Source organism: Canis lupus, chromosome 15 (assembly GCF_011100685.1).
Source record: "Canis lupus familiaris isolate Mischka breed German Shepherd chromosome 15, alternate assembly UU_Cfam_GSD_1.0, whole genome shotgun sequence".
Lineage (NCBI taxonomy): Eukaryota > Metazoa > Chordata > Mammalia > Carnivora > Canidae > Canis > Canis lupus.
This window is the reverse complement of record NC_049236.1, coordinates 15,602,334-15,627,892: the sequence shown is the minus strand read 5'-3', so window position 1 is coordinate 15,627,892 and position 25,559 is coordinate 15,602,334. Positions and strand designations below refer to the sequence as shown.

Here is a 25,559-nt window from a genome sequence, read left to right as displayed (position 1 = left end):
GAGAACTGGGCTAGCCCACACACCACACGCACTTAAATATCTGCTGGACCCATAAAGCTTAGCTGGACGGAGGTTATCATTGATGGATAGAGGCTATCAGCCAGCTCAGCTTCCCCTGGCCCTGGGAACTAGATGTATCTCCCTACCCCTGCGGGGCTGGGCTGGCCTTTGGGTGGCAAAAGTGCTATCTGCACTGACCCTACCGCTCGTATCAATGATACCCTGTCCTTGAAACCAGGATGACAGGGATTACTGTCCCACGCTCCAGGTGAGAAGACAGATGCATGATGATAAATTGTTATAATCATAACAGCTACTGATCACAGAGCACTGACTGACAGGCACCATGCCAAAGGCACTAGTATATCAGCGTCTCCTGGAGTCCTCCTCTCAACTCGGTGGGGCAGGGATCAGCCCCGTTTACAGATGAGGCTCCAAGAGGTAAATGATTTGTTCAAGGTCGGACAGCTGAGACACACTGGAGGTAGGATTCAACGCCAGAGGTGATGGACTTGGTTGGGCTTGAAAATAAAATGGCCAGTAATTTTACCAGCAAAATAGGTTTGTTCAAAAATAGAGGAATGACAATTCAGGATACGCAAGCTACAGCAAACCATAGGCAAGTCCGGGAACAAAGGACAGGAATGTTATTATATAGAGAAAAAGGAGGAAGTTGAGAGGGGCTATTTGAGCAAAAGTCCACCGGAGGTTGGGGATGTTTTCTTATTGCCTGAGTTGCGGCAACGTCTCATTGACTGGACTTTTGCTCTACAAAGAAAAAGTCTTTCTCCCTCTTGCAGGGGTGGTAAAGTAGGTCCTTTCCAGTTGGAGAATGCAAGGTATGCTTCTTCCTGTTGGGGTCTGCAATTGATGCATTGATAGGTAGGGTGTGAGAACTCCCCTCATTCTGACCTTCAAATTCTATTTTTCTTAAAAAGATTTTCTTTATTTATTAATGAGAGACACACACAGAGAGGCAGAGACACAGGCAGAGGGAGAAGCAGACCCCATGCAGGGAGCCCGACGTGGGACTCGATCCTAGGACTCCAGGATCATGCCCTGGGCTAAAGGCAGGCACTAAACCGGTGAGCCACCCAAGCGTCCCTCAAAACTCTATTTTTTTTTTTTCAGATTTTATTTATTCATGAGAGACACAGAGGGGGGGTGGGCAGAAACAGAACCAGGCTCCATACAGGGAACCCAACATAGGACTCGATCCTGGGTCTCCAGGATCACGCCCTGGCCTGAAGACGGCACTAAACCACTGAGCCACCTGGGCTGCCTCCAAACTCTATTTTAAATGAGGTTTCCTTTATTCAGTTTCACAACTCCAAAGGCTGGAAGGGGCCCAGTGGGCAGAAACAAGGGCTTGAGCCCGGGGACCAGGGGCCTGTGCACTGGCCACACTACCAGGCTTCTGGTACAGGCTCTGAGGAGCTTGTCTTGACCACTCCACACCCCTATTCCACAGGGCTGACAGGGCCACGGGTCTGGGACTCAAGCCTAGGGATGCAGCACTCCCGCAGCCCTGTGTCCAGCATCTTGACTCCTAAGGGTATTTAGCATCCTGGGTGGCCATTTCTACTCCTAGGTCTCAATTTCTTCCTGTGTCAAACAGAGGAAATAATATTCGAGGCACCAGCTCAATTAGCCACCCAGTACTGAGATCATCCACAAAAACCCAGGAGAGGGGCTTGGGGAGCCCTACCTTGTCATGTACCATCAATAAAGTATACTGTACCCAGCCAAAAAAAAAAAAAAAAAAAAAAACAACCCAGGAGGGCTGGTCCCACTTCTGACCTGTCTTGGGAAGCTCCTTCCCCTGCACTGTGAGCTCATTCTCACCCACAGGTGTTTCCTAGAGAGGAAGCAGAGAGAGGGGGTTAGGAGCACAAGCTTTAGAGTCAGACAAACCTGGGTTTCAATTCTAGCTCTCTGGAGCCTTACACAAGTTACCTCATCTCTCTGAACCTCAGTTTCCTCCTCTACAAAACAAGATCAATAGCACCTTTCACCAGAGCAATTGGGGTTATTCAGTGAAACAAGGTCCAGAGACTTCAGCACGGCAGCCATTTAGCCCCGGCTGCCATTACCATGAAGAGCCAAGTCTGTTCCCCTTAGTTTCCACCTCCTGGTCCTCTGTTGTGTCCCAGAATCACACTGCATCTGTGTGTGTGTGTGTGTGTGTGTGTGTGTGTGTGTGTGTCCCATAGGTCTGGGAGACCCAGGACCTCTCTCCTAGGGAGGGTGAGATACCAGCTCTGAGACCCCAGCCATCATGCCCATGCAGCCCTTCCCAAGCTCTGATCTGTGGCTTTTCTAGAGGATTCTGGGTTGCATACCACTTAAAGAGTATCTGGGGACCAGGCCTAGGCCTAGAGGAGTTCACACCCTGAGATCCTGGGAGCTTTCTTGAGGAACAACCCAGATGACCCAGGCTGCTGCATTTCTGTCACTGCCACCCCCCCCCCCCCCATCTGCTTCTGTGGCTCTCACCTTCCTGCCTGTTACCAACAGTCTGGAGCACTGGGCTGTGAGTTTCCCACAGAGCCAAGGGTAAAGGTACAGGACCTGAAGCCTCACTCCAGGAAGGGGAGTCCCCAGTCCCCACCCAACCCTTCCCTCCTGAGTCATCTTATCTCCCTTCCCAGCACCTGACAGGTCCCTGTGGTTTATGGTCCAGGAGAGGGAACCACTCTAGCTGTAAATCATTTACTCCACCCTTCTTTACGGTCTTCTACTTCTTGCCTCCTGCTCCCTTCTGGTCCTGACTGCCCATGCCCTCTCTCCTCCTCACAGCCCAGAGTTGGATATATGACTTGACAGTTTACGGCATGGAGTCTGAAGCCAGACTGCCCAGATTTCCAAATCTGAACTCTACTGTGAACTACCTTTGTGACATTGGGCAAGCTGTTTAACATTTCTTTCTTTTTAAAAATATTTATTTATTTATTTATTTATCCATGAGAGACACAGAGAGAGGCAGAGACAGAGGCAGAGGGAGAAGCTGGCTCCCTCTGCAGGGAGCCTGATGTGAGACTCAGTCCCAGGACCCTGGGATCACGCCCTGAGCCAAAGGCTGGTGCTCAACTGCTGAGCCACCCAGGTGCCCTGTTTAACATTTCTGTGTTTAATTTCCCCATGGGGAATAGGGAGGATAATACCTTTCTCATAGAGTTAATAATGTGCATATTAAATGGATTAATATTTATAAAGTGCTCAGAATAGCACATGGTGAGTGTGAAATGCTACTGTAGCTATTAGCATCTCTCTGGTTTGGCTTTAGTACTTCTTTCTCTGCACCTGTCAAAGATACCCGAGGTCCTTTTTTTTTTTTTATACCTGGGGTCTTATTGCTGATTCCAGTGGCCCCCTCCCAAGTCCTACCCTTACTTGGCAGCTCTCTCTTTTTTTTTTAATTTTTATTTATTTATGATAGTCACACACACACACACACAGAGAGAGAGAGAGAGAGAGGCAGAGACACAGGCTAAGGGAGAAGCAGGCTCCATGCACCGGGAGCCCGACGTGGGATTCAATCCCGGGTCTCCAGGATCGCGCCCTGGGCCAAAGGCAGGTGCCAAATCGCTGCACCAACCAGGGATCCCTTATTTATTTATTTATTTATTTATTTATTTATTTATTTATTTATTTATTTATTTTATTTCAAGTAGGCTCCACATCTAATGTGGGGCTCAAACTCACAACCCTGAGATTAAGAGTCAGATGCTCTACCAATTGAGCCAGTCAGGTGCCTCTTGGTAGTTCTCATTCTTGAAAGAATCCCTTGGCCTCTGTGACCTGACATTGTCAAGAGATTCTGATTCTGAGGGGTGCCTGGGTGGCACAATGGGTTAAGATCTGTTTTTTTTTTTTTTTTAAAGATTTGTTTATTGGTTTGCTTATTTATTTATTTATTAAGGGGAGGGGCAGAGGGAGAGGGAGAGAGAGAGAGAATCTCCAGCAGAATCCCCACTGAGCATGGAGCCCAACATGGGGCTCAATCACCCAACATTGAGATTCTGAACTGAACCAAAATCAAGAGTTGGTTGCTGGGGATCCCTGGGTAGCTCAGCGGTTTAGCACCTGACTTTGGCCCAGGGCGTGGTCCTGGGTCCTGGGATCAAGTCCCGCATCGGGCTTCTTGCATGGAGCCTGCTTCTCCCTCTGCCTGTGTCCCTGCTTCTCTCTCTCTCTCTCTGTGTGTCTCATGAATAAATGAATAAAATCTTAAAAAAAAAAAAAAAAAGAGTTGGTTGTTAAACCCACTGAGCCACCTAGGCACTCCACATCAGGCTCTGTTTTCAGCCCATATTTCTGCTTGAGATTCTCTCCTTCTCCTTCTGCACCTCCCTCTGCTTATGTTGTCTCTCTCCCTCCCTCTCTCTCAGAGGAAGAAAGGAAGAAAGAAGAAAGAAAGAAAGAAAGAAAGAAAGAAAGAAAGAAAGAAAGAAAGAAAGAAAGAAAGAAAGAAAGAAAGAGTCTTAATAAAAAGAGGGAGATTCTGACTCTGAGCTGTCAAGAGGGCAAGAAGTGTGGGACAGGTCCTCAACTAGTGGCAACAGAGCCTAACAGCATCCTCTATGGGATGGAGACCCAGAGAACTCTCCAAAACCTCACTTGGGCAGAGATTGTGAGATTCTTGATGGGGAAAGAGAAAGCGCATTAATAATAGGGACATGGAATATGGTGTCACGGCTTCTGGAGGAGGGCTCAAAAATCTTGTTAACTTCCCAAGGGGAGAAGACAGTGAAGGGTAACAAAATATGGTACCCTGTATTCCATTTTGGCATATTGACTAATTTGAACTGTAGATACTTGAAAACCAGCAAATGCAGAAAGAGGGTTTCTCTGAATTCCTCTTATTTGTTTTTTGTTTTTAAGATTTTATTTATTTATTCATGAGAGACAGAGAGAGAGAGAGAGACACAGGCAGAGACACAGGCAGAGGGAGAAGCAGGCTCCACACAGGGAGCCCGACGTGGGACTCGATTCCGGGACCCCAGGATCACGCCCTGGGCTGAAGGCGGTGCTAAACCGCTGAGCCACCCGGGCTGCCCTTGAATTCCTCTTATTTGCTTAAAGACGGATCTCTAAAAGGACTTGATGGGCATAAATCCCTTTCCTAGGAATTTCTTCTCATATCAATGAAGAGGAAACTAGGAATCTATACATCCAGACAAACTTGGTCACAAATTATCATATCTCCCATCCATTCTACTAAGGGTCCATTCAGGGATCCCTGGGTGGCGCAGCGGTTTGGCGCCTGCCTTTGGCCCAGGGCGCGATCCTGGGGACCCGGGATCGAATCCCACATCGGGCTCCCGGTGCATGGAGCCTGCTTCTCCCTCTGCCTGTGTCTCTGCCTCTCTCTCTCTCTCTGTGACTATCATAAATAAATAAAAAAAAATTAAAAAAAAAAAAAAAACTAAGGGTCCATTCATTTTTTCTGGAAATCATTTATGTTTCCTAAGAGGCCTATATTTCCCTTCCCCATTCCCTATTAAGATAGTATTTAAGCACGAATTCTTTTCTTTTAAATTTTTATTTATTTATGATAGAGAGAGAGAGAGAGAGAGAGAGGCAGAGACACAGGCAGAGGGAGAAGCAGGCTCCATGCACCGGGAGCCCGACGTGGGATTCGATCTCGGGTCTCCAGGATCGCGCCCTGGGCCAAAGGCAGGCGCCAAACCGCTGCGCCACCCAGGGATCCCTTAAGCATGAATTCTAAGCTAAATGAGTTACTCATTCTTCCTTGGGTATCTCCCATTCTTCCATGCATAAATTGTACATGTTAATAAGCTTATGTCTGTTTTTCTTTTGTTAATGTTTTGTTTAAGAGTTTCATCTGAAGACCTAAGATGGGTGGAGGTAAAGTTTTGACTCCTGTACAAAGCCCTAGCCCCTAGTATCTTAGAATGTGACTATATTTGGAGATTAAATCTCTAAGGAGGTAAGTTAAAATGAGGCTGTCAGGTGGGCCCTAATCTGATTCAACTGGTGCTTTTTTTTTTTTTTTTAAGATTTTATTTATTTATTCATGAGAGACACACACACAGAGAGAGAGAGAGAGAGAGAGGCAGAGACACAGGCAGAGGGAGAAGCAGGCTACATGCAGGGAGCCTGACGTGGGACTTGATCCCAGGACTCCAGAATCACGCCCTGAGGCAAAGGCAGTTGCCAAACCACTGAGCCACCCAGGGATTCCCTCAACTGGTGTTTTTAAGAGAAGAAGAGATTAGGACACACAGAGAAAAAGGTCATGTAGATAAAGGGGATTAAGAGGTACAAATTTCCAGTTATAAAATAAGTCAGTCACACAGATGGAGATTAATAGTACAACATAGGGAATGTAGTCAATATTACAACAATGTTGTATGGTGACACATGGTGACTACATTTACGGTGGTGAGCACTGAGTAATGTGTAGAATTGTCGAATCCATATGCTGTATACCTGAAACTAATATAATATGTCCATTATACTTAAGTTAAAAAAAAAAGATCACATGAAATCAAAGGGAGAAGACCATCATCTACAAATCAAGAGAGAGACCTCAAAAGATATGGTTAAAAAACAAAATTCAGGGGCACCTGGGTGGCTCAGTTAGTTGAGCCTCTGACTCTTGATTTTGGCTTGGGTTATGGTCTCAAGGTCAAATTTGGTGATTGAGCCCCCTCCCTCCCCTGCTCCTACTGAAGTGCTAAGATTTATTTTATTTTATTTTTTATTTTTTCTAAGATTTTATTTATTTATTTTCATGACAGACACACACAGAGAGAGAGGCAGAGACACAGGCAGAGGGAGAAGCAGGCTCCATGCAGGGAGGTGACGTGGGACTCCATCCCGGGTCTCCAGGATCATACCCCAGGCTGAAGGCGGCGCCAAACCGCTTGGGCCATTGGGGCTGCCCTAAAATTTATTTTAGAGAGAGAGAGAGACTGAGATCACAAGCAGGGGGAGCAGCAGGAGAGAGAAGCAGGCTCCCAGCTGAGCAGGGAGCCCAATGGGGGGCTGGATACCAGGCAGACACTTAAATGACTGAGCCACCCAGGTGCCCCTAAAATAAACAAAATCTTAAAAAGAACAATTCAACTAAGTAAATTTGAAGACCTAATTGGCTTTATTAAATGAGTCATGAGTCAGGCAGCCTCTCATCTAGCCAGTTGAGGCCCTTCTGCGTAGTTTGTACAAAATGGAAGTTTTCATAAGAAGGAGCTTGGGGCAGGAAAGTTAGAAGCAAAATAAAAGAAAGGATTGTTTTAGGTAAGGTCGCTTTCCCTTAGGAGGAAGAGCAGAGATCTTATCATGCAGATCACCTCATCTTTCTTTGGGGGATGGGAAGGATTATGTGAAAGACTTACTGGCACCTATCAGAAAATTCCTGACAGGTTAGGATTTATATTTCTGGGGGAGGTGGAAACCGCACTTAGGTCAGGTATTAAGCCCTGGCTTGGTGACTTGGCCTGGCCCAAGGAATGCCATTAAAGGTCTGTGGTTTTCTTTCTTTCTTCCTCTTTTTAAAAGATTTTACTTATTTATGTTGTGCCCAAGATTGCGAATCCGAGGAACCACCGAGGAGCCGACACTGATGCAAACACAGGAGGGTTTATTTACAAGCTCGAGCTTGGTTCCAAGTATACCCGACACAGCGGAGCAGGGACTTGGACCCTGAAGTGGGTTACAGCTGGGTTTTTTATAGGCTGGTCTAGGGGATTTCCAGAAGGGATGGAAGAATTCTAAGATGGGACTTTCTTTTTTTTTTTTTTTAATTTTTATTTATTTATGATAGTCACACACACAGAGAGAGAGAGAGGCAGAGACACAGGCAGAGGGAGAAGCAGGCTCCATGCACCGGGAGCCCGACGTGGGATTCGATCTTGGGTCTCCAGGATCACGCCCTGGGCCAAAGGCAGGCGCTAAACCACTGAGCCACCCAGGGATCCCAAGATAGGACTTTCTACCACGGGCGTGGGCTCTGTTGTCTTTCTGATATGGGATTACCTGCCAAGGACATTGAGGACATTCTGCAGTTTTTCCCCTTAAAGTTCAGCTCTTATTCACAGGGACCTAAGATAGTTGTACTTGTGCTAATGCTAAACTTTAGGTGGGATGGCCTTAATTTTTCTCGGCCTCCACAATTTACTTGAGAGACAGCAAGAGGGAGAGCGAGAGCGAGAGCACAAAGGGAGAAGGAGGAGCAGGGAATCAGACTTGGGGACTTGATCCTAAAGCCCCAAGATCAAGCCTGAGCCAAAGGCAGCCGCCTAACTGACTGAGCCGCCCAGGCAGCCCTGTGGTTTTCTTTTTGACAGAATCAACCTTACCAATCAATACCTTGAGCTTGGACTTCCAGCCTTCAGAACTATGAGAAAATAAATTTCTGTTGTTTTAGCCACCTAGTGCATAGAATTTTGTTATGGCAGCCCTACCGAACTAATACAAAGGCTAATATAAATTTTGTTTTATTTTCCAAATATCAAATTGCAACACAAATGTGCCTCTTTTTTTAAGATTTTATTTTTTTATTTTTTTTAAGATTTTATTTATTTATGAGAGACAGAGACAGAGAGAGACAGGAACACAGGCAGAGGGAGAAGCAGGCTCCATGCAGGAAGCCTGGTACTCATCCCAGGTCTCCAGGATCACACCCTGGACTGAAGGCAGCATTAAACCGCTGAGCCACCTGGGCTGCCCTTTTTAAGATTTTATTTATTTATTCATGAGAAACACGGAGAGGCAGAGACACAGGCAAAAGAAGAAGCAGGCTCCCCAAGGGGAGCCTGATGCAGGACTTGATCCCAGGACCCCAGAATCCTGACCTGAGCCAAAGGCAGATGCTCAACCACTGAGCCACCCAGGTGCCCCCAAATATGCTTTTTCATACTACACATGCTTCAGCCCCATTTTGCCTGGAGAGCTTCCCTTCTGGCCTCACAACTACCATCTCCCCACTGGAAAATTATTGACTTGTCTGATAAAACCAAACTCCTGACTATGGCACTTAAGCACCCCCACCCCCACTCCTCCTCATTCATCTGAGCTATTAGTCATTATCCCCATTTCAGGCTGTTTGGTTTCTCCCATCAGTGGCCATGAAGGGCAAGGTTAGATGGCCTGACGAGGGGTTGAGTGGGCAGGCAACATGGAGGTACGATGCAATGGAGATGACTGTGAAGGCAGGGAGGGCAGCAAGATACTGTGGCAGTGATCGATAATCCCAACCAGGGCGACTGCAACTCACATTAGGCTGTGAGGGGAAGATGGAGGGAAGTGGGTACTTTGTAGAGATGTTTATCTTTTAGAAGATAAAACTGACAGGAATTAGTTTTTGTTTTTTTAAGACTTTATTCGTTTACTTGAGAGAGAAAGAGAGAGAGAGAACACATAAGAAGAGGGGAGGAGCAGAGGGAGAAGCAGCAGCAGACTCCCCACTGAGCAGGGAGCCTGATGCATGGCTCATCCCAGGATCCTGGGATCCTGACCTGAGCCAAAGGCAGACACTTAACTCACTGAGCCACCTAGACACCCCTAGGAATTAGGTTCTAATAAATATTTGTTGACTCTCCTGGCTACTCTTTCTTTTTTTTTTTAAGATTTTATTTATTTATTCATAGAGACAGAAAGAGAGGGCGGCAGAGGAGGCAGAGGCACAGCCAGAGGGAGAAGCAGGCTCCATGCAGGGAGCCTGATGTGGGACTCGATCCTGGGTCTCTAGGATCACACCCCGGGCTGCATGCAGGCGGCGCTAAACCGCTGTGCCACCGGGGCTGCCCTTGGCTACTCTTTCTAAAGCAAGCTTTTTGGTTACTCTTCTGTCCACTTCCTTCATATCCTTTTCAAAGCCTGCGACGACCTTGCTCCTATACTTGTCTATTGTTTGTTTCCATCTAAAAGCATGAATTAAACGAGGGCTGCCACCCTGAGGAGCCTTGTTCAGCCGGTGCTTGGCACTTAGCAGGTGCTCCCCATTAATCTCCGAGCCTGAATGGCTTAATAATTGAATGGGACAGAGTGAGGGCAGAGAGGTGAAAAGGACAAGGCCAGGGGGAGGCCTGTGATAACTGGGACAAACACTCTGGAGGGGTTAAGACCCTACCTCTCTGCGTTTCTGGCCCTGGGAAGGGCGGGCATGAACTGGGGGTCTAGAGGTCCACCTGGCTCCAGGACCACCTGCGCAATTGTCCGTCACTAGAATTGGGAAGATCCCAAATCCCAGTCTTCGCTTTCGGCTTTCTGAGGGCTGACTTAAGGCAGTAGGTGTTTCCAGGCAAAGGGAATAGGGGACCCCGCCAGAACCTGAGAGGTAATTCTCAAGAACGTGGAGGAGGGTAGCAGAGGATGTGACATGGCACATGATAAAAAAACCTTGAATGCTGGGCTGTTTGACCCCAAAACTCAGCGTGGCGGCCTCGCCCTTCCTCCACCCCTCCCTTCCCGGTCTCAAGCCAGGCTCAGGAGTGTGCAATTCTTCCCAAGCCCTAAAAAGGGGTGGTATCCGGCTGGGCCAGGGGGCGCTGGTCGAGGGCTTGGGACCCGCAGAAGGTCTCGCGCACTTAAAGGGGAGTGTTGGTGACGCCCCCTGGAGAAGGCGAGCGGCCCCCCTTTCCCCGCCCCGGCCCCGGCCCCGGCCTCTCCCTTCCCGCCAGCATCGCTAGTCCGTCTGGCTGCTTGGGGGAGCTCTCCAGATAGCCAGCCCCACTCGGACTTCAGAACAAGCCCCGAAAGATGGGGACGGAAAGGGAGTCCCCTCAGCGGGCCTCTCGGTCACCGGGGCGCAGGGAGAGGGCTTCGGAGGAAAGGCCGCCCCCGACTCGGGCCGCCCCCGCAAGGCTCCCGGCGGCAGGCGGGGCGGGCGGCGGGCGGGGCCTCGCGGTGACGCAGGGCCCGGGGGCGTGGCCTCCGGCGGACTCTCCGCCCGGGAGGGGGCGGGCTCTCGGTGACGGGCGCCGGGGAGGGGACAGGCGTTCATTGATAAAAACGCCGGGCTCCCCCGGGCGCGAGCGCAGAGTAGCAGAGCCCGGCAGCGCCACGCGAGGCCGCGGCCCGGCGGAACCGAAACGAGCCGGGCCCGCGCTGCGACGCGCCGCCTGCATGGAGCCCGCCGCCGGCTGCCAGTCCCCGCGCCCCTTCCCGCGTGCGGCCGCCCCGCCCGCGCCCCCTGCCGGGCCCGGGCCGCCTGGGAGCCCCGGGCCGGGCCCCGCGCTGGACGTGCTGGCGGGGCCACCGGCGGCGGACCCGGGGCGCCTCATCACCGACCCGCGCAGCGGCCGCACCTACTTCAAAGGCCGCCTGTTGGGCAAGGTGAGCTGCGGGGCGGGGTGCCCTGGGGGCAGCGGGGGGCTCCTGCTAGCCTCCTGGACGGCGCCGGGTGGGGCCGGGCGCTTGTCCGCGGCGCGGGGACGCGGGGACGCTTGTCCTCGGCGCGGGGACGCTTGTCCTCATCGCGGGGACGTCTGCGGGCCGGACGTGGCTGTCCTGGAGCGCTCCGCCTGATGCCCCCTCCCCGTAGGGGGGCTTTGCCCGCTGCTACGAGGCCACTGACACGGAGAGCGGCAGCGCCTACGCGGTCAAAGTCATCTCGCAGAACCGCATCACCAAGCCGCATCAGCGCGAGAAGGTGGGCCCAGGCCCAGCGGACCAGGGGTGGGGTGGGGACAGCGGTCAGGGAGCCCTTGAGGGATGACCACCCGGCGCCCCCATTGCAGATCCTAAACGAGATTGAGCTGCACCGCGGCCTGCAGCACCGCCACATCGTGCGTTTCTCCCACCACTTTGAGGATGCGGACAACATCTACATCTTCCTGGAGCTCTGCAGCCGAAAGGTGAGCGATGACTAGGAGAGGGGGCGAGGGAAAGGGGGGCCTTAAGACCCGGAGCTGGAGCCCTGTCGTCTCCTCCGTGAGCACGAATGGAGGGAGGGTCAGAGAGGGTGGATCAGGGGCTGAAGCAGTGGCTCTCTGCAGTCCTTGGCCCACATCTGGAAGGCCCGGCACACTCTGTTGGAGCCAGAGGTACGCTACTACCTGCGTCAGATCCTTTCCGGACTCAAGTACTTGCACCAGCAGGGCATCCTGCATCGAGATCTCAAGCTGGGTGAGACTCCTGGGCCAGCACGAGTGGGGTCTGGGGAGGCAGAGAGAAAGGATTCTGACACACCTCTCTGACCCCATTCAGGAAATTTTTTTATCACTGAGAATATGGAACTGAAGATGGGGGACTTTGGGCTGGCAACCCGGTTGGAACCCCCGGAACATAGGAAGAAGTGAGTGTTTGAGGAGAGGGGTGACCACAGTCTGTATGACACAGATGACATGTGTGACAGTGAGTATGTATGTGGGAGGCACGATGACTGCCTGATGTCTGTGTGTGTGTGATAGATGGGAAAGGGATGATGGGTCGTTTGGGAGGGGTTGGGGGGTGGAGGCGGCAGCCCGAGTCCCTAGGACTGCTGGAAAGGCTGAGGGGCCTTCCGGTGTTTGAGTCCCTGAGACAGATGGGGCTGTAAGGATCCGATGTGTAGATGGGGGAAGGTGACATTGGCAGTGTGTGTGTGTGTGTGTGTGTGTGAGACAGACTGAGTGTGGGAATGGCACGACATGCCACCCTGGATAAGAACACTCTGCTGTGGCCACGATGCCTAGGTGCGAGCGGCAACAGATAGCATGTGTGGCGGATGTGTGTTTTGGGGGGAATATGACAGCTGGTGTTGGTTTGTGTGTGGCACAGAGCATAGGAGGTGACAGCTTGTGTGGGTGTCTGACAGACGGGAGTGGGGGACTGAGGAAGGGATCCGTGAGGGACCCTTTGCTAACCGTGGAGGAGGGGGCTGGGGTGGGGGTCGAGGCCTCTGCCTGTCATGAGCAGCTGGGCCAGGCGGGTGGGCGGGGACTCAGCTGCCATCCCCAGCATCCATTGTCCCAGGACAAACAGGAGTTCTCTTGCCTCTGGTGACAGGCAGCTGCTTTGTCTGGACTCAGCAGTGGGGGCAGGGAAGGGGAGGGCTGGCCAGGCTGGGTCTGAAACTTCTCCTGTCTTCCTCCCTATCCCTTTTCAGAACCATCTGTGGCACCCCCAACTATGTGGCCCCAGAAGTGCTGCAGAGACAGGGTCACGGCCCCGAGTCAGACGTGTGGTCCCTGGGCTGTGTCATGTGAGTCCCGGGTCATCTGTACTGTACCAGCGGGTGCATGGATGGGGTGTACCTTCCGCTTTACTCCTGCCCCCCTTGTCTTGTCTCTGCCCTGCAGGTACACACTGCTGTGTGGGAATCCCCCCTTTGAGACAGTTGACCTGAAGGAGACGTATCGCTGCATCAAACAGGTTCACTACACACTGCCCGCCAGCCTCTCACTGCCTGCCCGGCAGCTCCTGGCTGCCATCCTTCGAGCTTCGCCCCAAGACCGCCCCTCAATTGACCAGATCCTGCGCCACGACTTCTTTACCAAGGTCTGTGGCTCCCCAGACATCTAAGTCAAGGCTGCATATTCCCAGGGGATTCAATGAGGGGAGGTGACAGGAGTCCTGGGGCCTCCCTTCTTTGCTCACATGCCTTTCCTCCTTAGGGCTACACCCCCGACCGGCTCCCTGTCAGCAGCTGCGTGACAGTCCCAGACCTGACACCCCTTAACCCAGCTAGGATTCTGTTTGTCAAAGTTACCAAGAGCCTATTTGGCAGGAAGAAGAAGAGTAAGTCTGGAATGTCCATGGTTTCCACTCTGTCTGGGTACAGAGTGGCAGGGTGGCTTGTTACATATATTGTGGGGGTGAGAGTATGAGTGCCTTTGAACCCCTGGGAGAGCATGTGTCCATCTGTATCCCTGCAGGAAGCCCGGGGGGATGGGCAGGACATGAGGGCTGTACCTTCCCCCACCCAGGTAAAAACTGTCCTGAGGAGCGGGACGAGGTCTCCTGTTTGGTGAGCGGCCTCACTCGGACGTCCATTGGCCATCAAGACGCCAGACCCGAGGTGAGCTACTCACATGGGTAGTGTGCCCTGACTCACTCTCACCCTAGCTGCTGCGGGAAGCCTGGGATAAAAGAAGCTAGTGAAGCATCTAGCCTCGTGGTGGCCTAATTGGCTGTGTCTCATTAGCCAGGCGGGGCTGACCTGGGGTGCCCCGGCTGCCAGAGCCGTGGACTCGAGGATTTGGATTTGGGGGCCTATCTCACTCCCTTCCCCTGCCCATCCCTCCAGGCTCCAGCAGCTTCTGGTCCAGCCCCGCTCGGCCTGGCAGAGACAGCACCTGAAGACAGCTCACCCCGTGGGACACTGGCGAGCAGTGGAGATGGTGAGCAGCTGGGAGTTTGAGAGGTGCTAGGGTTGTTGGGGCTAAGCCCAGGGACCAGAGGGAAGGTGTGTCAGAGACATGGCCTGTATCCTGGTGAACCACTGCCCAATTCCACATGTTCTGTTCTCTTCAGGGTTTGAAGAAGGTCTGACTGTGGCCACAGTGGTGGAGTCGGCCCTCTGCGCTCTGAGAAACTGCCTGGCCTTCATGCCCCCAGGTAAGGTTGGGGTCCTGTATGGGTGAATGGTGGTTGGGAGTTCTTTGGCTGAAAGGTCGGGAACAGCTCCTCACTCGTTCTTATTCCATGACAGCGGAACAGAACCCAGCTCCCCTTGCACAGCCAGAGCCTCTGGTATGGGTCAGCAAGTGGGTTGACTACTCCAACAAATTTGGCTTTGGGTATCAACTGTCCAGCCGCCGTGTGGCTGTGCTTTTCAACAATGGCACACACATGGCCCTTTCAGCCAACAGAAAGTAAGTGCTGTTATGGAGTGCCTTGAACCCAGGCTGTTGTGACCAGCACGTGTGCGCTCCTGCCCTTGGGCGTCCTGGGGTCTCCTAGGGATGGGCATTGGTGCAGGGCTCCTTCTGACCTCTTGTCTCCTCTCCTCCAGGACCGTGCACTACAACCCCACCAGCACAAAGCACTTCTCTTTCTCTGTGGGTGCTGTGCCTCCGGCCCTGCAGCCTCAGCTGGGTGTCCTCCGGTATTTTGCCTCCTACATGGAGCAGCGTCTCATGAAGGTGTGTGGATTGGAGTGGGACACACTGAGGATTGACACCTCCCGATCCCTTCCTGTTCCCCTTGCGGGAGGGGTGGAGGGCTCAGAGCTAGGGGCTGAGCCTCTAAGGGACACTTCCGTGGGGGGGGGGGCGCTGACTCACATCAGCAAGTGACCTGCTCCTGCTCCCAGGGTGGAGACCTGCCCAGCGTGGAAGAGGTGGAGGTGCGGGTCCCTCCACTCCTGCTGCAGTGGGTCAAGACTGATCAGGCGCTCCTCATGCTGTTTAGTGATGGCACCGTCCAGGTGAGAACCTCCTGGATTCGGGGAGGGCCTGGAGGGGTGGTGCTGGGGCCAAAGCTAGCCCCAGGCCCTGATCAGTGCCATCCTTCTGGGCATAGGTGAACTTCTACGGAGACCACACCAAGCTGATCCTCAGTGGCTGGGAGCCCCTCCTTGTGACTTTTGTGGCTCGCAATCGCAGTGCTTGTACTTACCTCGCTTCCCACCTTCGGCAGCTGGGCTGCTCCCCAGACCTGCGGCAGCGGCTCCGCTATGCTCTACGTCTGCTCCGGGACCGCTGCCCAGCCTAGGCCCTACCCTGCAGAGCAGGCCGTGGCCTAAAGCCTCAGGTCCGAGGCCTGTGCCTGTACGGCTCTGGCCCTGTCCCTTTGGTGCCTCACTGGGGGCTCTGGGCCGAATCCCCCAGGGAATCAGGGACCAGCTTTACTGGGGTCGGAGTCTGCCCCTCCTAGCAGCCTCCTGCCCCTTCTCCAAGAAAAGCCTGAGCCTTAGTCCCCAGCCAGGGGACGTTATTTATGGACCACTTTTATTTATTGACAGACATTTATTTATTGGGATTGAGCCCCGGGGAGGGCCTCCTCCTGGGATAATAAACCGTTTTTGCAGAACTTGGAGGCGTCCTCACTCGCAGTAGAGCCCGTGGACCATGGCCACGGCGAAGAGCGAGGCGTTGGTGAAGGTGGCGGAGGCCAGCCCGTCGCTCTCCGCGTCCCAGAGCGCGCGGCTGGCCACGTGCACGCCCTGGCCGGCGCGCGGCCCCAGCACCACGCCGCACACCAGCTTGTAGCGCGGGGGACAGAGCTCGCGCAGGCGCACTCGCAGCAGCTCGCACAGCTCCCGGGTCAGCGGCCCCGCCTCGGCGCCCGAGTAGCACGTGCTGCGCAGCCGCGCCGCCAGCGCCGCCTCCAGCGAGCGCTGTACCCGAGCGGCCTCCCAGCGCTCCCCGGGCGCGGGCTCCGTGCGGTAGGAGGGCGCCGCTCGCCGCAGGGGGGCCAGGGGCAACCCCGAGAAGCTAACCCTGGAGCCTAGGGGAGGCACTGGGCCCAGAGATGGTCGCCGGCCCCCGGGACCCGCGCCTGGTCCTGCCAGGGAGTTGCGACGTGAGAAGGACGAGGCTGGGCCCAGCACAGAGCCCCGGCGGGAGGACGGGCCCGGGCCTGCCAGGCGGGCCTCATCGATACTGGGCAGGTGGCCTGCAGGCCTCGCTGCTGGTAGTTTCGGGCCGGGATCTTTGGGAGTATCCTCCTCCTGGCGGCCGGGGGGCGCGGACCTGCCAGCCATGGACCTGTCGGCTGGAAGACCCGCACCTGGGCAGGATGGCCTAAACTGGCCATTTTTGTACTCCATCCGGTCTTTCACTCAGCGATAAGGGTTTTTATCCCCTAACCCCTTCTTTTTTTTTTTAAGATTCTATTTATTTATTAATTAGAGATAGAGAGAGGCAGAGACACAGGCAGAGGGAGAAGCAGGTTCCATGCAGGGAGCCTGACGTGGGACTCGATCCTGGGTCTCTAGGATCACGCCCTGGGCTGAAGGCAGGCGCCAAACCGCTAAGCCACCCAGGCGTCCCCCCCTAACCCCTTCTTACCTGTGTTCTGGGGGCAGGTGAATCAAATAGTCCCGGGCTGCGTGGATTCCTAGGCGCTTAAAGGGGTGAGGGCTGTCAGGGACATAAGGGGTGCTGCTCAGACTATCATCTTTGGGCTAGCCCCTGCCCCCCTGAGCTTCACTTCTCCCTGGGCACGGTGGAGGTAGCTCTAAGTACACCTTCTAGTCTCCCTTCTGCCGGACTTCCCCAGCAGAAGGGGGAGAATGAATCCGCCCTTTGCACCAGTCTAGACAGTGGGCCTCACCAAAAGGAGTCACAGAGACCCCACCTCCTTCAACCCCACAGATCCTTCTAGCCCCATAGGTTTTGAATCCGGCTGTCTTCTAGCCCTACCTACTTCTGGGGTGGCTGACACAAAACTCGCCCCCACAACTGGCTGAGGCTGGAAGCAGGTGACTCAGGAAGTGCCTTCCTTCCTCTGCATTTGGCCTCTGGCCCTACCTCCAGAATCAGTTCTGGGATGAATGCCCTCTTCTCCCGAAACTCCTGAAACTCCCGCAGGCACCTGAGTCACCAGCTGATTTTGGCTTCCAAACTCCTAGCTCCACAGCCTTGCCTGCCCAGCTGACCTGACCGGCAGGCAGGAGGGTAATGGCCTCTTGTGTTGGGAAGTTGCCCTGGGTTACCCGGCAGGCACTCCTGTTTGGTTTCCCTCCTTGCAGTCCCGGCTCTGGATTAACCTGGAAGTGTTCCTACTGTACGTGTCTAGTGTGGGGTACCTGAGTCCTCAGGGAAGAGGAGATCACCAGGGCCCAGAACCCAGGGCATACCACTGCGGGGGCAGATATAGAGCGTGGCTCCCGGGGCTCTTGAGCTGCTGTCCATTTCTCTCCTTGTGAAGTCTGGCTCTTCAGTTGTGAGCAAGTTGCAGAAGCCTGGGATATGGGGAGAGCTTGAGCCTGCAGGGGTGGCTGCTGGGGAATCAGGATCTGGGCCCACAGGAAGGAGAACGTCATGGCTCTTTCGTCTCCCCATCAGCCTCAACTGGGACAGACATTTCCGCTCCCTGTGCAGAGCTGGGGTGGGGTTTGGATGACTTCCTCAGCTCAGGGCTGTGTGCAGGGGGAGGGGAGGCCGGCAGCCTTGCCGATCCGGAGCCAACCTGACGCAATGGTGGTGCAAGAGTGGTGACTGGACTTGGCAGTGAACCAGGGCCTGGCCTCCTGACCCCTGATGACCTAAGTGCCCTAGGGCTTGTCCCTAGCTGGCCACACCTTTTGTCCCCAGCATGCCACCCTCTAGCCGTGGTTGCATTTTAGGGATGACAGATTGCATTTTAGGGATGCCACAGGCCATGACGCCTCTGTCGGGGCTGACAGCTCCTCACCTGACCTCCCTCTGGAAGGCACAGGACTGCCCCCCTCCAAGATGAGCCAGTCTGGGCTCTGAAAACTCCATGGGGGTGAGGAAGTTCCCTGTTGAGGGGGGTTCCCCAAGCCTGGCTAATCTGATCCTGACCCTGTGTGCAAGTGGGGGGAGGGGAGAGGGGCAGGGAGTTTGAAACCCCGACAGGCAGGGGCCTGGATGCTGAGACCCTCCACTCAGCTTCCCACCCCTCTGAGGCCTGAAGTTTTCCCGGGGCCTGTGGGAGATGGGCGGGGACTCTCAAGCTGGGCTCCAGTTTCCGTGGAAACCCACAGGCTACCCACCCACTGCTCCCTGGGCAGGCTCCCAGCTGGGGCCTCATCCGCTGCCAGCCTCTCCTCCCCAGTCCAGTCTGCTCCACCCTCAGCCTCTCTAGGGCTCCTCCCTGAGTCCCCATCCCCTAGCCCAGGCTCTGGCCTCTTCCACTGGCCTCTGATGCCTTCTTAGGGAAGCTGGGCCTCTCCTGCCCCATCCCTAAACTTTAGCTTCTCAGGAAACAGGCTTTCCCAGCTTCTGCCCCTCCCTCTCAGGCCTTTCTAGTCTCACACCAGCTGCTGGGCCTGGCCAGGCCTCCTGCTCCTTCCCACCTACCACCTCCCTACAGACAGACAACAGGCCTCCTAGGCTATTGTTCTACTTGCTTACTCCCCGCCCCCCACCCCATGGAGACCCCAGGACTGGTTGTGCAAGGGGAGGCTGCATCCTTTTCCACAGCACTCCGAAGCCTGCTCAACAATCCCCAATACAGGTGAGGGGGTGGGCTGTCTGTGAGGTTTCCCTAACTGGCTCTGCTGGGCCCCATGACCCCGAGGAAGCCTTGGGTACACAAGCGGTGGGGAAGACAATCCTCCCTGGTGCACTCAGTCTGGGGAAGTCAAGTGTGGAGAACGACTACAGGTCACTCAGCGTCCTTGATGTCCTGAGAACCAGAGGTGGGAGGCAGGGGTGTGGGAGGGTGTGGGGGCTGCAGCCCAGAGCAGCTGTGTGACTTCAGGCAAAGGCCTTCCTTTTTTGGCTCTTGAGCTCCTGGCAGAGAAGAGCCCTTTGCCCCCTGGATCCTGAGACATGAGATGTAACTTGAATCCCTCCCTGGGAGGCAGAGGAGCGGATGACCCTGTTCTGGGAACTGGGGATTCACAAGAGGAACAAAGCTCAAGGGACTGAGTGAGCCAGAGCCTCAGACAGGAAGTAGGGTGCTGCCTAGAGCTCACTGCCCAGGATGCTGGTGGTGTCTGCAACCAGGGACAGAAGATGGGGAGCAGGGCTGGTCAGAACAAGAGTGTACCTCTCTGTCCCCCCTCCCTGGAAGCTCAGCTCCTCCTCAAGGGCTGGTGACTCCTGTAACCCTACTGCTTTGGGGATTACAGTCTGGTCTGAGTAGTGGGAACCCCTGGCCTTGGACCAGGGACTAGGAGGCTCCAGAAGCTCAAGCTTCATTTCCTGCCTCCTACCCCCTATGCTGTTGGGAGGCCCAGAGGCTGGGGCAGGAAGTGATTGTGAAGATGGAAAATGTGGTCTGGTCTCATGATGGTGTATCGCTGCCATGTCTGTCTGCAGCCAGTGCACTCTGCGCCCCCGCTCCCCACCCCCTCCTGCGTGGAGGAGGCTGAGAAAGGCTGAGTTTGCAGTCTATGGAGGAGGAGCCAAGAAGAGCCTCCTTTGCCTCAAGACGCAGGCTGGGGTGGAGGGGGGTAGGTAGGATCAATGTTGCATCAGCCTTGGCGCCCCCTCAGTGATCAAGTGTAGCCACCTCCTCTAAGAACTGAGGGTTTGGGATTAAGATCTCGTTTCATGGATGAGAAATTTGAGATTCAAAGGTATAAAGTCACTTGCCCGAGGGGCCATCCGGTGGAGCTGGGACTAGAATCCAGGAACGTGTATCCCAGGCCTTTGGCTAGAAGACGAAGACCTGGCCCTTAGGACGGATGAGGAAATGAAGGCCCAGGGTGGGCAGAGGTGAAGCCCAGGGGTTGTACCCAAGATGCTGGCCTCTTCTTCCCTGGTTCTCTCCCCTTCCCCACAGTGATGTTTGCTTTGTGGTCGGTCAAGAGCGGCAGGAGGTGTTTGCCCATCGGTGCTTGTTGGCCTGTAGATGCAACTTCTTCCGAGGACTTCTTGGCCCAAAGCTGGGCCCCGGGATGCCTAGCCCTGTGGTGCTAAGCACCGTGCCAGCTGAGGCCTTCCTGGCAGTGCTGGAGTTCCTGTACACCAACAGTGTCAGGCTGCACCGCCACTCTGTGAGCCCATCGGGCATGGGGCTGGGGGCCTGGGGGCAGGGGAGGGGCAGGGAAACTCTCTCCCACTCCCCCAACCACCCACTCTGCAGGTGCTGGAGGTGCTGACCGCGGCTGTGGAATATGGGCTGGAGGAACTGCGAGAGGTGGGTTTATATGACAGGCCCGGGTCTCGCTTCGCTTTCCTCTCATGGGCTCAGTTCACACCCTGCCTCACACACACTGTGGCCTGCAGAGGAACATGTACCAACACACAAGTATGGATATCTCTGTGTAAACAGGCACGTATGTGTGCCTGTGTGCAAGAGGATGTGTGCGTGCTGTGTGTGTGCGCAGTAGGGGCACGTGGGGGTATTTAGGGCCAGTGCAGTAGATTCCAGGGTAAGTCAGCCTTGATCCTTGTCCTTTAGAGAGACACACGGAAACTCTTAACCCGGGGGCCTAAGAAGGGTGGTAGAGGAAGGTATGTGGTGCTGAGACTCTACAGAGGGTCTCAGCCATCAGGGAGAAAAGGAGGGAAGCCTCCTGGGAGGAGGAAACTTGTGTTAGATCAAGTAGAACAGGTCGGAGTTTGCTCGGAGGGGGAGTGGAAAGGTGGCATTCTGGTCACTGAGGCACAAAAGGAGCTAGGGAGCCGTTTAGTGTGGCTGGACCAAGAGTTTGAGAGGAGGAGAGACAGAGGAGATCGGAAAGGGAAGCCGGGGCTAGATCACGAAGGACCTTCAAGAATTTGGACTTTTTTTTTTATCCAGAGGGCATGGGTTCACTGGAGGTTTCAGGTAAGGGGTGAGGTGACTGGGAGAGATGGGAAGGGCTCCCCAGTGCGCTAGGGATGAGTAGCGGTGGAAACTCAAGAGAGCAGTGCGTGAGAAGTATAACTGGAATGACCCAGCACTTTTCTGGGTGTGAGGGTGAAAGGGACAGGTCATGATGAAATTCAAGTTTCTGGCTTACGACCAAAAGGTCTCTGAGTAGGAGGGGAACAGGTGGAAGAAGACAAATGTCCTCAGAGAAAAGGAGAGTGGATTTTCACGAGGCTTGCATCTAGTTTGATTATTGGGGAATGTGCTAGAAGGTAGACTGCTGCTAGCCTCTAATCCCTTCAGGCTTGCCAGGTCTCAGCCTCTGGTGATTCCTCGCCTCCCCTGGCTGTTAGGCTCACTGCTTCTGGGGTGAGGCCAGGGTCTTGGAACAGAGATGCCTCCGCACAACCCACTTTCATTTATTTCCAGCTGTGCCTGGAGTTTGTGGTGAAGGTGATGGATGTGGAAATGGTCTGTGAGGCCTTGCAGGTAGGTGCTGCTGGACGGGCTTGTAGGTGGGCCTCGGCGTGGAGGCCCGGGCCACATGGCCTTCCTGCCCCCAACCTGCTGCCCTTCCTTCTGTTCCCAGGTTGCCGTGACCTTTGGCCTGGGAGCCCTGCAGGAGCGTTGCGTAGCCTTCATAGAGGCCCACAGCCGGGTATCGCTCCCCATCTTCATCACCCCAAACCCGCACACCTCACTTGACTGCCCCCTGACCCATTCGTGGACCCACAGGAGGCGCTCCGGACCCGCGGCTTCTTGGAGCTGTCGGCGCCCGCCTTGCTGCCCCTGCTGCGCAGCGACAGGCTCTGCGTGGACGAGGCCGAGCTGGTCCTGGCCGCCCGGAGCTGGGCGCGCGTGGGCGCGGTGAGCGGGGGCGAAGGGGACCCCGCCCTGGGGCTGCGGGAGGAGGCTGGGGCGCAGGAACCAGGTACCCCGCCCGTCCGGGCTTAGGGCTGGCGTTCGCAGGCCGTGCTGGAGCGGCCTGTGGCGGAGGTGGCGGCCCCGGTGGTGCGGGAGCTGAGACTGGCCTTACTGGCCCCGGCGGAGCTGAGCGCCCTGGAGGAGCAGAACCAGCGGGAGCCGCTCATCCCGGTGCGGACGCGGGGGATGCCGCGGGCCAGGGTGGGCGGGCGAGGGGGTCCCGCCGACTCCGCGGTGACAGGCCTTCCCCTGCAGGTGGAGCAGATCGTGGAGGCGTGGAAGTGCCACGCTCTGCGGAGAGGGGATGCGAGCCGGGGCGCCCCGTGCCGCCGCCGGAGGGGAACCCTGCCCCGGGAGCACCACGGCTTTCTGGATCTGCCCCTTAAGTGACCGAAGGCCGCGATTCGCGGGGAATTCTGGGCCGGTCCCAAACTACAGCTCCCAACATGCCCGGCGCTCAGAGGGGGCTTCCGCCCCCAGCATGCCCTGCGAACGGGGGGCGGGAAGAACGGCTGTCGGCCCAGTGCGGGGGCGGGGCGGGGCGGGGCGGGGCGGGGCCCCAAAGCGATTCCTCAGCGGCTTACCCTGGCTCTGTCCCGGGGCTCTGGCCGCGCTGCCCCCCACCCCGCGTTTACTTCCGTAACCCCCACATGTTTTCAGCTCTGCTCCCTCTTTATTCCAGACCTGCTTCTTGAAGCTCTCTCTCCAGATCCCCGACACTCAGTCCAAGTCGAGCTGCCTTCTCATCTTCCCCAATTCCGCCCCCATCGTGTTTCTCATCCACGTGGGTGCCCCAGCCAGAAACCTGCATCTCGGCCTTGCCTTGTTCCTCTGCATCACAGCTGCCTCCTGCGGCTTCCACCTTCTAAGAGACTGAAGGGTCGCTGAATGTACCAACCCAAAATATGCCTCTTTGGGCTAACGATTATTTTAAGCTGGTTGTTTTGAGAAACAGCGGAAGCTCTGGAAAGTAGAAGTTACCCTTTTGTAAGGGAAATGTATATTTAAAAAGGAAATCTCCATTTGTAAGGGTGTCTCATTCTTGTGCCAGGAAAAGAAGGATGATGAACTCACAGGAGGATATTAGTGGAGAAGGCCCCCACTGAAATCTGCTTAACAAACCTCCTGTTGTTTACTGTGCTTTTCCTGGTAGCTTCCCCGTAACTATCCTCCCTACACTTTTCTTTGCTCTTTAGCTTAAGATGGTTTTTCAGCAGGTATTCAGACCGCTTTGGGGAGCCACTCATTTTTCCCTGGGTATCTTCCATGTACACTGAGATATACATACTAATAAACTTGTTTTCCTCTTGTTAATCTATTACAAGGGTCTCTTCCAAAGCTCAGAGAGTAGAGGGGAAGTTATTTTTCCTCCCCTACGAGATCTTTCCAGTTGGTTCCGTTTTCTTAGCTTTAGTTCACTCAATTTTTTTTTTTAAATTTTTATTTATTTATGATAGTCAGAGAGAAAGAGAGAGAGGCAGAGACACAGGCAGAGGGAGAAGCAGGCTCCATGCACCGGGAGCCCGACGTGGGACTCGATCCCGGGTCTCCAGGATCGCGCCCTGGGCCAAAGGCAGGCGCCAAACCGCTGCGCCACCCAGGGATCCCAAGATTTCATTTATTTATTAGAGAGTACACATGAACAGGGAGAGGGGCAGAGGGAGAGGGAGGAACAGACTCCCTGCTGAGCATGGAGACTGACATTGGGGCTCGATCCCAGGACCCTGAGATCATGACCTGAGCCAAAGTCAGACACTTAACTGAGCCATCTAGGTGCTCCTAGTTCACCTAATCCTGCATGTGTTAAGAATTAATGCAACAAGCTCATAATAGTCTTCCTGCCTTCACTCCAGCACACTGCCTCTGCACCTGTCATGCCCCATTTCCCACCCTGCAGCCAGACTTAAGATTGTTAGCCCTATTCCCCTTATTAAGCCACTCAACATCCCCGTTGCTCTCAGCACAAAATACACTCTATTTCACTTTGAGGACACTCCGAATTACTAGTGGTAATCTTCTCTCAAATACTACCTTTGCATAAAATCACTGGTTCTGAAGGCAGTAGTCCTCTGGCTGTGCATTCACTCTCTTAATTATTGAAGACTCCCCATGCTCCCTCTTTAATTCATTATGAATTTTGTCTTCCTGAAGGTCTGAATCTCCCTGAAGAAAGATCCCTGGGCCTAGAGTGGTGCTTTCTGCATCTCTTGTTCCCCAGTCCCTGTCATGTAATCAGTGCTCTGTAAATGTTCAATGAGGACTTTATTTCCGTATTTAAATGCTCTTTTATTCCATAAAGAGTTTAAAAGAGCTGTAAAACAGGACACTATCAATCTAAAATGAGGAACAGTTGATTAGAAGAAAATATGGTTAAACATCTGTCTCGGATTTTATACAAAAATATGTTGCACATGAATTAAAGATAGGCATTTGGCATTATCTCTTATGACTGAAAATGTGGTTACTCAGAGTACCACATGACAGCATTGTTTGGATAAAGAAAATTGAAAATAAACGATGTCCCAGTTTAACCTAGAAGACTGATTGGTGTATTCTCACCGTGATATAAAAAGATATCTGTGACCTTTGAAAAAAGTTCAGTGCAGACCAATCAAAGCATGATCCCTTTTGCCAAAAGAAAAGGTAGTGTAGGGGAGGAAGAAATTTTCCTTGCCCATCTTAGGGTTCCTGGTTGGGTCTGAAAATTAAACCAACAAAGACAGATTAACAGGAGAAAAGCATACAAATTTATTTAAGATGTTTCCTTTAAAAAAAAAAAAAAAAGATGTTTCCTTTATTATTTATTTATTTCAGTAATCTCTACACCCAAGGTGGGACTCATAACCCCAAGGTCAAGAGTCGCATACTTCTCCAATTGGGCTAGCCCGGCACCCCAATATAAGTTTTAGTGATATGGGAGTCTTCATAAGGAAATGAAGACCAGAAGAAACGGTTCAACCTTAGTACTTTTATGCTAGATTTGATAAGAATGGAGAGTCATGGAGGAATATAATGGCTTAAGGTATGACGTAGGGGCATCTGGGTGGTTCAGTAGGTTAAGCATCTGCCTTGGGCTCAGATCATGATCCCAGAATGGAGACCTTGATCGGGCTCCTGTTCACTGAAGAGTCTGCTTCTTCCTCTCCCTCTCCTTTTGCCCTTCCCCCTCAGTTCTCCCCCTCTCTCTCAAATAAATAAACTCTTAAAAAAATTAAGAGTATGAGGTATGCAGGAAACTTAGCAAGGTCTGTTTGTTTAGATTCTTCTTGGAGTCCTTTTGACTTTGGATAAGGATGACTCCGTGCCTC

The 25,559-nt window shown here is 53.8% G+C and overlaps 3 protein-coding genes across 16 annotated transcripts; 2 read left to right on the top strand and 1 right to left on the bottom strand.

The window, feature by feature from the left end:
- Nucleotides 1-11,094: 11,094 nt before the first annotated feature.
- PLK3 (polo like kinase 3) lies at nucleotides 11,095-15,924 on the top strand. Its single transcript, XM_038558256.1, has 15 exons — nucleotides 11,095-11,304; nucleotides 11,513-11,620; nucleotides 11,709-11,825; nucleotides 11,967-12,096; nucleotides 12,178-12,265; nucleotides 13,058-13,153; nucleotides 13,251-13,449; nucleotides 13,566-13,689; nucleotides 13,878-13,969; nucleotides 14,198-14,291; nucleotides 14,425-14,508; nucleotides 14,603-14,765; nucleotides 14,906-15,035; nucleotides 15,206-15,319; nucleotides 15,415-15,924. Exons 1-15 carry the CDS (start codon nucleotides 11,095-11,097, stop codon nucleotides 15,604-15,606), a joined length of 1,941 nt encoding a protein of 646 aa, XP_038414184.1. The 3' UTR covers nucleotides 15,607-15,924.
- Nucleotides 15,829-22,446, bottom strand: DYNLT4 (dynein light chain Tctex-type 4). 6 transcript variants are annotated; one of them, XM_038558271.1, is made up of 3 exons: nucleotides 17,367-22,446; nucleotides 16,905-16,976; nucleotides 15,829-16,608 (listed from the first exon to the last, which is right to left on the bottom strand). In XM_038558271.1, exon 3 carries the CDS (start codon nucleotides 16,595-16,597, stop codon nucleotides 15,938-15,940), a length of 660 nt encoding a protein of 219 aa, XP_038414199.1. In that variant the 5' UTR covers nucleotides 16,598-16,608; nucleotides 16,905-16,976; nucleotides 17,367-22,446; the 3' UTR covers nucleotides 15,829-15,937. The 6 variants fall into 6 exon arrangements, with proteins under 6 accessions (XP_038414199.1, XP_038414200.1, XP_038414198.1 ...); XM_038558272.1 differs by having other exon boundaries at nucleotides 17,645-22,446; XM_038558270.1 differs by having other exon boundaries at nucleotides 17,696-22,446.
- Nucleotides 16,296-23,568, top strand: BTBD19 (BTB domain containing 19). 9 transcript variants are annotated; one of them, XM_038558265.1, is made up of 9 exons: nucleotides 16,296-17,513; nucleotides 19,005-19,038; nucleotides 20,314-20,527; nucleotides 20,617-20,670; nucleotides 21,757-21,816; nucleotides 21,917-21,985; nucleotides 22,063-22,194; nucleotides 22,297-22,422; nucleotides 22,934-23,568. In XM_038558265.1, exons 3-9 carry the CDS (start codon nucleotides 20,429-20,431, stop codon nucleotides 23,126-23,128), a joined length of 735 nt encoding a protein of 244 aa, XP_038414193.1. In that variant the 5' UTR covers nucleotides 16,296-17,513; nucleotides 19,005-19,038; nucleotides 20,314-20,428; the 3' UTR covers nucleotides 23,129-23,568. The 9 variants fall into 9 exon arrangements, with proteins under 9 accessions (XP_038414193.1, XP_038414191.1, XP_038414188.1 ...); XM_038558263.1 differs by having other exon boundaries at nucleotides 16,296-18,327; XM_038558258.1 differs by lacking the exons at nucleotides 16,296-17,513; nucleotides 19,005-19,038 and adding exons at nucleotides 19,257-19,985; nucleotides 22,507-22,637 and having other exon boundaries at nucleotides 22,934-23,089.
- Nucleotides 23,569-25,559: the final 1,991 nt, after the last annotated feature.

Coding starts and splice junctions, on each gene's coding strand:
- PLK3 (XM_038558256.1), top strand. CDS start 11,095: ATGGAGCCCGCCGCCGGCTGCCAGTCCCCGCGCCCCTTCCCGCGTGCG. Junction 13,450..13,565: donor GCCACGACTTCTTTACCAAG/GTCTGTGGCTCC, acceptor TTTCCTCCTTAG/GGCTACACCCCCGACCGGCT. Junction 14,509..14,602: donor CCTGGCCTTCATGCCCCCAG/GTAAGGTTGGGG, acceptor ATTCCATGACAG/CGGAACAGAACCCAGCTCCC.
- DYNLT4 (XM_038558268.1), bottom strand. CDS start 16,663: ATGGAGTACAAAAATGGCCAGTTTAGGCCATCCTGCCCAGGTGCGGGT.
- BTBD19 (XM_038558257.1), top strand. CDS start 19,834: ATGTCTGTCTGCAGCCAGTGCACTCTGCGCCCCCGCTCCCCACCCCCT. Junction 21,817..21,916: donor TGGTCTGTGAGGCCTTGCAG/GTAGGTGCTGCT, acceptor TTCTGTTCCCAG/GTTGCCGTGACCTTTGGCCT. Junction 22,423..22,933: donor AGCGGGAGCCGCTCATCCCG/GTGCGGACGCGG, acceptor TCTTTATTCCAG/ACCTGCTTCTTGAAGCTCTC.